Source organism: Merops nubicus, unplaced genomic scaffold (genome assembly GCF_000691845.1).
Source record: "Merops nubicus isolate BGI_N331 unplaced genomic scaffold, ASM69184v1 scaffold3464, whole genome shotgun sequence".
Taxonomy (NCBI): domain Eukaryota; kingdom Metazoa; phylum Chordata; class Aves; order Coraciiformes; family Meropidae; genus Merops; species Merops nubicus.
Genome location: NW_008603429.1, coordinates 63,067 through 75,084, shown reverse-complemented (window position 1 = coordinate 75,084; position 12,018 = coordinate 63,067). Strand labels below are relative to the sequence as shown.

The window sequence follows — 12,018 nt, the reverse complement described above, 5'->3', positions numbered from 1 at the left end:
TATATGCTTTTAGAATAAAGCCAAAGTTTTGTCTGCTGTTTGCTTGGTTAGTCACATCTACAGGTTTCGCTGCTGTGGGTTAATGATTGAGACTGTTTTCCCTTAACTAAGGCTACGTTTTTGCATTCTTAGTTCAGACAGCTAATTAAAAGGTAGCTTACATGCATCTGATTTTTACCATTGTAAAAATGATATGATGAATTTTTTTAATTGTTTATGACTTAAAATGTATATTTTGGAATTTTCCAGGTTACAGCTTCCCAGCTCTCTGCATCCAGTAATAAGTGTTCAATCCTGATTCTAGCAGATGGTGAGAATGAAAAGAGCAAGTGGGTAGGAGTGCTGAATGAGTTACACAGGATCTTGAAGAAGAATAAACTCAAAGATCGCTCAGTCTATGTTCCCAAAGAAGCTTATGACAGCACCTTGCCCCTCATCAAAACCACACAGTCAGCAGCAATCATAGGTATGAAATGAGTAAGAAGAAATCTCTTTTAAGAAAAATGGGTATGCTGAAAGTATGGGATTTTTTTTAAAAAAACATGTTAAATGGTATTATCTACTGAATAGAGAGTAATATGTAGTAGATTTGCATCATATGGAAATGTGTGTGAGTTAAGAGAGAAGTAGAATTCACTACCCAGTGGTTCTATCAGTCTTTAAGAGTATTTCTCTCTATTCACACATATTCATAATTACGAATAATTTTGTTATACTGTAAACATAATTCCTTAACTGGGCAAAATTAACACTATAGAATAGCTGTGAATCACTGACTTTACAAAATCTGCTTGTGGGATAGAGAGAAAACATAAAAGCAGAGAATTTAGTAATTTTAAATGGTTCTGCATAAAATATGCTAAACTGATTATTTAAATATGACATAGTTATTTAAAGGTTGGTAGTACCCTTAAGCGCTCTGAATGTTTTGGTTTTTTTTTTAAATCATGTTTCTTGCTGTTATTGCTGCTAACAGAGTTTACCAGTTGTTTTTGTTACATGAATATGTTTGGTTTGGCTTCATATTTCTTTATTTCAAGATACTAAGAAACTGTCAATCAGAATTGTCTCTGTTGTTGATGAAGTATTTCCAAAGAAAAAATAACTTTTTTTTTTTCTTAATATCATAGACCATGAAAGAATAGCTCTGGGGAATGAAGAAGGGTTATTTGTTGTACACGTCACCAAAGACGGTAAGAGATTGGGAACTGGTAATAATTTCCCTAAAATAATCAGGAAGTGACTTTGTAACCTTTTTTTTCTTGATGTAGTAAACTACAGTATCAGCTGGAAAACTCCATATGAGAGCTGATAATCCGGATTATGTTCTATGTGCTTCTGTTTTGGATATCCTTTCCAATAACAACAATCCAGCATCTGGAATACAGTTTAAGTTTTTCTTCTCTTGTTAGAAGCAGGCTCAATACTGAATTCTGCCCAGGTTGCTCAGGCTGTCCAGTCAGGTCTTGAAAATCCTCAAGGACCAAGGTTCCACAGGCTCTCTGGGCTGACTGTTGCATTATTCTCACAATGAAATGTTTCTTTGTAATATCCAGTAGGAACCTCACTCATTTCAGTTTGTGGCTATTGACTCCTCTTCTCCTGTTGTGCATCTCAGAAAGGAGCTGGCTTGATCCTTTCTGTAACATCCTCCATTATACTGGAAATGAAAACTTATATTCAGTATCGTAAAGTAATGATGGATGCCCAAGATAATTCGACAAGTAACATGTTTAACTGTATGTTTCAATTCTCTGAGGGTTTTCTTTTATCAGTGGTTTTGTGGCCAGAAGCTGTTTTTGAAATGAATACTGAAATAATACAGTGTTTGTTGCTGTATCAGATTTGCTTCTCCCTTTTTCTGATGGGGAAAAGCCAAAGGTCTACTCAGCATTGCCACATCTGGTATTATTAAAATACAAGTTTTTATTCTTTTCAATATTGCAAGGAAGCAATAAAGGGGATTTCTTCCATTTCCTTGATAGTTTATCATTACAAATACATATGTTTATAATCAAGTCACACTTCAACATTATTTACTTGGATTTGGGGTTTTCTGCTTTGTTTTGTTTCTAGAGATTATCCGTGTTGGTGACAATAAGAAGGTTCATCAGATTGAGCTTATCCCAAATGAACAGCTCATTGCAGTAATCTCAGGACGAAACCGTCACGTGCGGCTTTTCCCTATGGCCGCCCTGGATGGAAGGGAGACTGAGTTCTATAAGCTGGCAGAGACAAAAGGCTGTCAGTCAATAGTTTCTGGACACGTGCGCCACGGAGCTCTCACCTGCCTGTGTGTGGCTATGAAAAGGCAGGTCCTCTGTTATGAACTCAGTCAGAGTAAGACACGTCACAAAAAGATCAAGGAGATCCAAGTCCAGGGGAACGTCCAGTGGATGTCAATCTTCAGTGACCGTCTTTGTGTGGGCTACCAGTCAGGTTTCTTAAAATATCCCCTTCAGGGAGAAGGCAGCCCATACAGTCTGCTCCATCCAGATGACCACACACTATCCTTTATCTCACAGCAGCCAACTGATGCCATCTGTGCAGTCGAAATCTCAAATAAAGAATACCTGCTGTGTTTTAGCAGCGTAGGGGTTTACGTTGACTGCCAGGGCCGAAGATCCAGACAACAGGAATTGATGTGGCCCGCGACTCCATCTTCTTGCTGTAAGTTGCCATCTGTGTCAGTGTATTTGTGGTTATGTGTTGAATTGGTCACTGCTTGTGTTAATATCTACAGGAAATGAAGTTCAAGGATAATTACCTGACAGGTAAATTAATTCTCCCAGCTTCTGTCAGCATATTTAATCTAGTCAGAGGGTTTAATCCTGTTCTAACTTACACTAGTTTTGACACCTCTGTCAGTGACCTGTACTGCTGTAAGACAAGAGAGGAATCTAGGCTCAGGATTTCTAGCTCTGATACCCAGCTTCTAAACATGTGGCCTGATCTTTAAAGCAGCCAAAAGCCTCAGGTCCTACAGAGGTTAATGGGGTCTTTTTGTATTCACCACTGCTGATACTGGACTGTTGTTACTTAAGGTCTTAATTGTACTTCAGCTCAGCACTGTGATACAGGCTTTCTTCATGTTCAGAGTCATCAGAGTCTGGTAGTTTAACTTGCTTTTCTCTGATGGTGTTTATTCCTTCTTACTGGGTTTTTTTCCTTTTCTTCCCTTATTCCTTCATCCTCTCTTCCTCAGCAGGTTTTGTTGATACTCTAGTCATTCAGCTCCTCTCTTCAATTTTTTAGAAAGCAAGGTTTTAAGTTTTTCCTCTGTCTCCCTTTTTCCTTCCAAATACAATTTATAGCAGGCAGTACAGAAAATATATTTCGTGACCTTAAGGGAAAAATACTGTAATTTTTCAAGATTTCTATTTCCAGCAAGAACTTTTAAACTTTTACTGTACATTTTTTGGGAACTGTTACTTCATCTTTGTGACAGTTGGATGGAAAAAAAAACAACCTGCAGTGTCTATATTCTTCTTTTTAATGTCTTTCTGAATGCAGATAAAGATTAGCCAAATTTATCCTCAGGAGTATCCAAGTACCTCTTGAATGAATGAGCCCAGTCTTACATTCATTTTTCAAGTAATCTGCCTTCTTCCCTCACTGTGACAGCAGTACCGTCACACTGCAGAGGAGAGGAATGTTTCACTTTGTTTGAGTGAAGCCCTTTCTGAATGTAGAAGGAGCAACTTTTACAGGCTGTGAATCATTTCTGGGTTTCAAGCAAGAGTGTGACTATTACAATAATTACACAATTGCATTATTAGAATTATTTCAATAATATTACTACCCGTAGAATGAATGAATCAAAATAGAAGATTATGTGATAGATTGAGAAATAGGCATTTTTACATGTAGTTTTTCTGTACTGGCCATTGGTGAAAGTTTTTTGATTGCCTTAAGTGAAGTGACTTGATGTTAATCCAATTCAGAATGAAGGTATATTTTATAGCAAAAGCTATTATGTTTAAACACAAATTGGATGCTTGTTAGTCTTGGCCAACCATGGCAGTCTTGTTGCCAACATGGAAATACTGAATTCTCCTTTAGAAGTGGTCCTAGTGGAACAAATTTAATCCTGGAGAAATGTGGCAGTTAAGTAGCACAAGAATTCTCTTTACAATCCAGTAAGTAAGAAAAGACAATTAAAGCTGGAAGGAAACATGGAGATTTTTATGACTGTGCCATGCTGCTTAGTTCCAACTGATGTTCATTTAGTACACAGCCAAAAGAGTGGGAGCTCAGTTCATTCAAATGACAGTTGTTAAATAACAGCAATATATTTTTTTACTATGTCATTTACAAAACGCAAACTCATAAAAATAGGGCTTCTAGAAGGAAAAAAGCCTTTGAACACCACCAGTGTTTGGCAGTGTTAACTGTAATCTTTTGTAGTTCAAAAAATAGTTTGGTTCTGAAAAGTTAGAAGCCGTGGAGGTTTTAAGTTTTTTGGTGGTGCTGATTTGCCTTCAGAGTCAATTTCTTGGTAATTTTTTAAGACACATTTTGCAGAGATTGTTGTTGGATTGTTGGATGTTTGTTTTTTTAAATAAATATGGTTAAACTATAAGAAATAGTGAATTTTGAGCCCTATCTAAAAAGCATATGATGCTATATATGTAATCGTTCCCCCTCAGGTTACAATGCACCATACCTCTCTGTGTACAGTGAAAATGCAATTGATATCTTCGACGTGAACTCCATGGAGTGGATTCAGACTATTCCTCTCAAAAAGGTAACTCGCATGTGATTTCCCTCTTTTGGATGAACCTGGAGCATATGAGTATGTTAGACTTGCTGATACTATTGTAGAGAGCAATTCCTTGGTATTAATTGCCTGTGGCTTCATTGGGACTGATTACAGCTGTTACTGCCAGAAGATGGTGGATGTTAAGATAATTAAACAGACTTTCAAAAATCTATCTTCTGCTCCTTGGGAACACTGTGGACAGCTAGGGTTAGAAAATTTTGGTTCAACCAGTACAAATACTAAAACCAGGATGATGTCAGTTTAGGAGGTGTTTGCTTGTCTGTATTTGGGGGAAAAAAAACCCCTTTTTTTCTTTGTCTTCCTCCCTCATTAGACTGACTTCAACTTTGTATCAGTGTCAACCTAATTCCTTTACTGGCATTCCAGTGACATAAAACTACAAGAAATTGCCATTGTGGCCGTGTGTTAGTTAGTCTCTCTGCTTATCAATTTCCCATGTCAGATGGAGAGCAGGATATTATGGCAATGCTGTAGGGATAAACAATGCAAAAATGAAGGCGCTTAGCTATTAACTGGCCTAAGGAGAGAAGAATCTGGCCTTTTACAGGACATTTCCTCCACTCTTTCTGTTGTCCAAACTTTCTGTCATTAAGCAGTTAGAGCATTTTTTTCCTACATAGCAGAATGTGATTTAGTACTTTGGTGAATACTTGGCTCAAGGCAGCCCATTTAATGAAATTAAGCTACTTTCAGCAAAGAAGAATTGCTATATGTAGGAGACTTAAAAATGGCAATTTAGTCCTAAGAGTGTTTGTAACACAATTCACATTCAAAGATTAGAACACTTCTTTCATTTTGAAGTTTGAAATGGGTATTAAGCCTATGTCTTCTAAGTGGAATTTTAAGCAACGCTCTCTGTACTCATTCTCCAAACAGAAATTCAAAATCTAATTTTTTTTTTTAGCTCTGCTTCATGGCTTTAATGACTCACAATTGTCATTCTTGAGAGCAGGCATGTGTTACCAGAGGCAGGAGGCACTACTCCCTCCAGCCTGCAGTTCTTCTGTGGAGCAGGCTTTGCTCTGGCCAGTTAAACTGTTCTGCTCTCTGATTTTATCACAGTGCTCCTATTACACAGTTTAGAATGCACCTTGGAGCTTTCAGAATAAGATGCATTACATAAATGTGAGTTATTACCATTATAAAGACTGATTTTTCCTTGTTTCAGGTACGACCCTTGAATACAGAAGGATCACTAAACCTTTTAGGCCTGGAGACAGTTAGATTAATATATTTCAAAAATAAAATGGCAGGTAAGTAAAAAGAAGATAATTGTCATCATACAAATTTTTGTTTAAAAAGAGCATTTTTCTTTGGCCTGGGTCTGTGCATTATAGAAAGTGATCTCTCAAATGTGTGTTTGCTTATTAATTTGGGAGAAAGCCAAAGCTTACAGATTCCACAGTGATTGCAATGATGTCTGCTGGGCAGCTACTCTGAACTTTTTTATTCCCTTTTGAACATTCAGTGAAGACTTGAATGAAAACTGCAAATGGAAAATAGAATGACAAGGTGCTCCCTCTGGAATCATCTGCCAGAATGCTACCTAGAAATGTCTGCAAAATTAAAGACTTTAGTAGTGCTCTTGGCAGTGTTAGATCAAAATTAACATAACTAAGCAAACCTTTCCCAAGGATCAGGAAGCCATACAATATTATGTATATAACTTCTCATTAGGACCACATATGACTGTGTGCCAAAGTTTTAGCTTCAGAATTCTATTTTTGTTATGAATCTTTTTCACCTTTTTTTTGTCTTTTTAAAGCCCATTTCCTAAGCATGCTCCTGAGTTGTTTCCTTAAACTTTTGTTTAACTTCTTAGATAGAGAGGGAATGTGCTTTGTTTTAACAATCAAAAGCTATAATTTTTTCTAACAACCATTCTGAAAAGAGTGGAAATAAACACTCCAGAAACACGCACTGCTGTTGGCAGTATTTCAGTGTTTATTTCAATTGCTAGCAAATTAGTACAAAAGGAACGATAATGGTAGATAGGAGCAATATGGTGGAAGTATGTATAAAGAATTTTCAAGTCTAATAAAGATTAAACATTAAAAGTAGAGCAGAAGAGGAAAAAAAAAAAAAGGAAGAGAGCATAGGATCAGAAGTGAGTAAGGCTGATGCTTTGCTCCTGTACACTTCTCACTGTCTTTCAGGAAAGGTTGGGTTGCCAAACAAGAAGGCATCTTCCAGGTGTATCTTTTGAAAAGTCCACAAATTTTTCCAGGAGCTACTTACTTAGCAGATCCCACTCTTTGTGAAATCAACAGTTGATCTTCAGGAAAGGAGATATTTCAGTTCTATACAAAAACTGTTTTGGCAGTGAGCAGTAGGTGTGGGGTTTGTTGAAGCTTATGAAGTGTAACTTCAGTCTGCAGAGATGTGTATATAAAACAAGACAGAATAGTTGCAGTGCTCCTTGAAAGTAACACTTCTATTGTACCATTATCACTACTGTACATTTTATGACTTTATTAAAGACACCTTGGCCAGACATACACATGGAAAAAAAAATCTTCCCTTTTCCCACAGTTGCACCAAAATACACCAGTGTTCAAATATTTCAAAAGGAGTAGACTCTTTGGAGCAGGGGATGAATGAAAAAAAAACTTGCACTGAGTTTCCAGGCGATTGACAGAACAAGGCTGTTGTAGTGATTTTCAGTGAGGACTGCCAAAGCAAGTTTGAGATAGAGGACTGAGATCCTTTCCTGCCAACCTGAATGTTTTGGTTGAAAGAATTAATCGGTGGTATTTTGAGAAAACAGTTGTAGCAGCTTGTATGTCAAGAAGGGTCTGTTCCTTTGTAACAGAGTAGAGAGTAATCCAAGAAAACCCATGAGTGGTGACCAACACTAGCAAGAGCAGGTGGAGAAAATGTCTTTAAATTTAAACTCCATGAATAGCTAATGAATTATCCTTCTGGATCATCATATTTATGTTGATTTCAGAGGGTGATGAACTGGTAGTTCCTGAGACATCAGATAACAGCCGGAAGCAAATGGTTCGAAACATCAACAACAAGCGCCGCTACTCATTCAGAGTACCAGAGGAGGAGAGGATGCAGCAGAGGAGGTCTGTATTCAGCATGTACTTGTCTTCTGTACAGGCCTGTAGGCCCTGAAGAGCAGTGACTGATGCCAATGTAATACTTCATTTGTCGCTTTCTGGAATGCCCATTCAGATGTTTCTGTCTCTTCACTACCGTGTTAATCCTCATTGTTTAATTTGTGTTAATACCAGTTTGGATATGGATATGCACTGGATACACAAGTATCATTAGTTCAAATTAATTATGTGAAGCAGTTGTTATTTGGAATGCCTGTCTTCATGTACTGTATATAGGTACAGAGGTGTACACATATACTGTATATATAAAAACCTGTAATAAACACTTTTCAAAAGGAGATTACTTTGCTAACTATGCATATGGATTAATTACTTTCAGACTCTGGTTCTGCTTTTCTTTCTGAAGGGAATTCTACTCTCAGCAGTATTCCAAGGCATCTGCTTTTTTGATTTATAGATTTAACTACATAAAAATTCTAAACATCTCGGAAAACTCACCTCTTCAGAGGACATAGAACTTCAAGATGTGTTTCTAATAGAAGCCTTTAACAGGTCACAAATACTTTCCTAAATGGCAATAGAAATAGGTCTGCACTGCTCACAGTATTCACAGAGGATGTTACTGACCATTTACTATCACTCAGTAAAGATTACCTGCTCCTGTGCTAAGCTACACTCTAAGAACTGAGCATTTCAGTTTTCTAACTTCCAGTGTCTTCCACCAATCCCTGGCTCCCAGCTTTCCTTTTATTTTGACTCTAAGAAAAGTAACAGCTGTGTACAGTGGAGATAAAATTCCAGTTGTTGTCCTTGCCTTTTCTGAGCTGATCATGGTGTGGTCTTTCAAAACGTTATTTATTCTGAGTTCTGAAATACATCCTTGCCATTTCGAAGAGCTTTTAATTCTGACCACAGGCTGAGAAAGGTACTGCAGTATTATTTTAATTCTATTTTCATATTTTGTACTTCATTTTCATCTCCACTTTGTAATACATCACAAATGAGTTCTGTTTTTACTCATCTTACAGAGCTTTTTGTCAGCTCATGTGTGTTCTTTGAATGCTAGTAACTACTGGGCATGGGCTGTTAGCCTGCAAACAGCATTCTTCTTTTCTCGCCCCTTGCCCTCTCTTCAGGCAGGAAGCTTGTCCATGCCAGTGCTCATAGGAAGGGCTTATCACTATTAACATGGTTAAATAGTTAATTTCCATTTTAAACTAGCTGATAATGAGAACTGCACATGTTTTGTAAATGTCCATCTTCGCTTTGAACACAATATCTAAATGAATTATTTTCTCTTCCAGGGAGATGCTACGTGATCCGGAAATGAGAAATAAATTAATTTCTAACCCAACTAATTTTAACCACATAGCACATATGGGTCCAGGAGATGGTATACAGATTCTCAAAGACCTTCCAATGGTAAGTACAAAAGTACCCGTGTGAGGGACCGACTGCAACGGAAGCTGCAAATAAGTGAAAAACAAGTACAATTTTAAATACATAGTGAGAGTGTTGACATATTTTGTATCAGGAGCAGTGTAACCAGGGAAATGGAGCTGAACATGCTCTGCCGTATGTGGTAAAATCTAAACAAAGAGGGTGAAAGTTAAACATCAAGGACGGGAGGAGGAGGAGTGGCTAATGCCTCCTGGTTTTAAGGCAGGTAGGCCTCTCAGTGTTGCTGATAATTTTTATGACCTTCTCTCTTAGCCTCTCTCTTTACAGCCTCTTTTCCTCAGACAGTAGAGCTGTAGCAGTTTAACAGTGTGTAGTGCCCAACTTTCTCTCCATGCGAAAGACGCTAGTTTTTATTTTCTCTACAAACTAGGCTCAATGAAGCAGAACTTCTTACATAAAAACTAACCTTTTAAGTTGAAAAATGGGAAAAGAAAACATGTAATAGAACACAAATACTTGTTTCCACAAAACTTTACATGGGAAATACCTGAAAGTTACTGAAATTTTTGCTGAGCTGAAAACAGTATTTTGTTCATAGGAGAGTGTTGTACTGCCTGCTTCAAGCTACCTCAAGCATCTTGTTTGTGTGTTCTGTATTGTTTTCTAAACTCATCCACAATGACACAGATGTGGTTCAGAAGATGCTAATTAGCACTGTAAGAAAGATCAGATGGTACACCATTGAGCAGACTGTATGAGCACCACCATAAGATATAGGCAGTAGTACGCACATGCTGTCGAAAATGATCATTATTAGTTTGAGTTTGTGCAGAAAGCAGGAAGTAGATGCTGAAATTGGGATTTTTCAGGTGCTGAAAAGCCCAGAGGAAATAACAGTAAGACTGGAAAATAGTGTGCCATGCAGTTGCACTGGTTTAGAAGCTTAGGAGCACAACCTCTGGTCTTCAGATACTCCTTCTACCTCACTTCTGCAGCAAATGATACTTTTATTTACACTATGCTGTGAAGTCTGCACGTTGTACATGAGCCCTTCTGGCATTGTGTTTTTCTTAGATGAGCATATGCAAGGAAAGGGAAGGATTTACTTTAAGTCTCGTGCTAGAGACATTCTGAGAAACTACTTAATAACAAGTAGATTCATCACAACTGAGCCAAACCCAACATGGTGTGCATATCTTTATAAATTAGTAAATAATGAAGGAGCTGCTTCTACAAAACACATGAAAAATCCAAGGGAAGTTGGCAGGTAGTGTTTGTCTTACCTGGATGTGAGTATGCATATGTCTGATGTTAAAGAATGATAACTTGCTTCAGGGCAGGATATAGATTAAAACCTTTCTTCACTTTTCCATTCTGGTGGGTTCTTAAAAAAATCTCTGGCTATTGCTAAAGGTAGGACAAAAGATGTTCTATTTCACACCATCAGTAGTTGAACATTCATGGGAACCAAATGCTGCAAGAACTCCTAATCAAGCCCCAGACTGGGCAAGTATAAAATGAGGAGTGATTTAATCTCTAGAAGGTGATTTTGTAGACTTAAATGGATTAATATTTCTTCATCTATGTCATCTCTAAATGGCTTTTAGCTTTGAATTAATTCTAATTATGCAAGTCTCGTGTTAGCTCAAAGGTCAGACTTGAAGTTAGAACTGTTGCTTTGCTTCTTACCAATCAATATGTTGGTTTGTAAGAAATTCATGAGTTACCTTCCACACATAGGAGTAATGAGTAGACATTAAAAAAATGTGTACAATACAGAATTGATTTCTGCACTTGTTCCAATGCTGCAGATTCTTTTTAAAGTTACTATTAAAAGCTTAATTTTGGCAAGTAGGGATCAATCTTAATGCTGGGAGATGTCACTGCAGATAGAGCAGATTTGACACGTATTTTTCCAGCTGCATCTTGCAGTATTGTATTGTATTTGTATTCCTAACTTAATAGATAAAGAACTGCATCAGTCACAGGACTTATAAGTGTGCGAATTTGAAAGTTTGAGATAAATAAAAGCTCTGTCAAGAGCTACTTCAGTCCAGGCAGTTTTTATCTTTTCCACCAGCATTCTGTAAGGTGTTTGGCTCAACTAAGTTTTCATTTAGTGTGTTCCAAAATACCTACTTTGTTCCTCTGGCACAAAAAGTAAAAGAAAAGGAGTTGTGTGTGCATATGATGTTATGTATCAAGTCTAATATTTTGTTTGAAAAATAAATATAAAATTAAAAGAGAGGATGGAAATAAGGGACATTTCCTGGAGAATCAGTACACAAGGTAAAGAATATACATCAAGCCCTCTGTGCAGTTCATCTGTATGGTGGTTTCTTTACAAAGCCGTAGAATTACTTCACTAGACTCGTAGCTTGTTCCAAAAAAGGTGGAGAGCTGTTTTTTTCTGTGCTTCTGTAGCATGTGTGGATTTTGCAGATGAAACATCTTCTTTGTATTTTGAAATAGATTAGTATGTTTCAGAAGAAAAGGTGTTTATTTGTAAAGAACTATGGGAAAGATTGTATCATTTTACTTTGCAAATGCTTGTTTCTGTTTCTGAAAACAGATGACAAAATGTATTTTTGCATTTTAATAAGGCTACCACTAGGGGGAACAAGCAGTGCAAGGCTAATAATTCTCTCAAATTTTCAACTACTTTAAATGATACAGCTGCTTTTTTTTTTTTTTAATGAGATTCTGAAACGCAGAAAACGTATGAAAGAATGGAGTAGGCCTTTTTGCTTGCAGTTTCTTCCAACT

At 37.1% G+C, this 12,018-nt stretch overlaps 1 protein-coding gene across 1 annotated transcript in view; it reads left to right on the top strand.

Moving 5' to 3' along the window:
* The window catches only part of LOC103771349 (serine/threonine-protein kinase MRCK alpha-like), a gene marked incomplete at its 5' end in the record, with an annotated part of 45,156 nt that overhangs the window by 21,577 nt on the left and 11,561 nt on the right, over positions 1-12,018 (top strand). Inside the window, 7 exons of the mRNA XM_008938642.1 lie at positions 250-466; positions 1,131-1,193; positions 2,077-2,670; positions 4,650-4,747; positions 5,952-6,036; positions 7,734-7,857; positions 9,156-9,273. Of these exons, the coding sequence (XP_008936890.1) occupies positions 250-466; positions 1,131-1,193; positions 2,077-2,670; positions 4,650-4,747; positions 5,952-6,036; positions 7,734-7,857; positions 9,156-9,273 (1,299 nt within the window). The remainder of the gene's footprint in view (positions 1-249; positions 467-1,130; positions 1,194-2,076; positions 2,671-4,649; positions 4,748-5,951; positions 6,037-7,733; positions 7,858-9,155; positions 9,274-12,018) is intronic.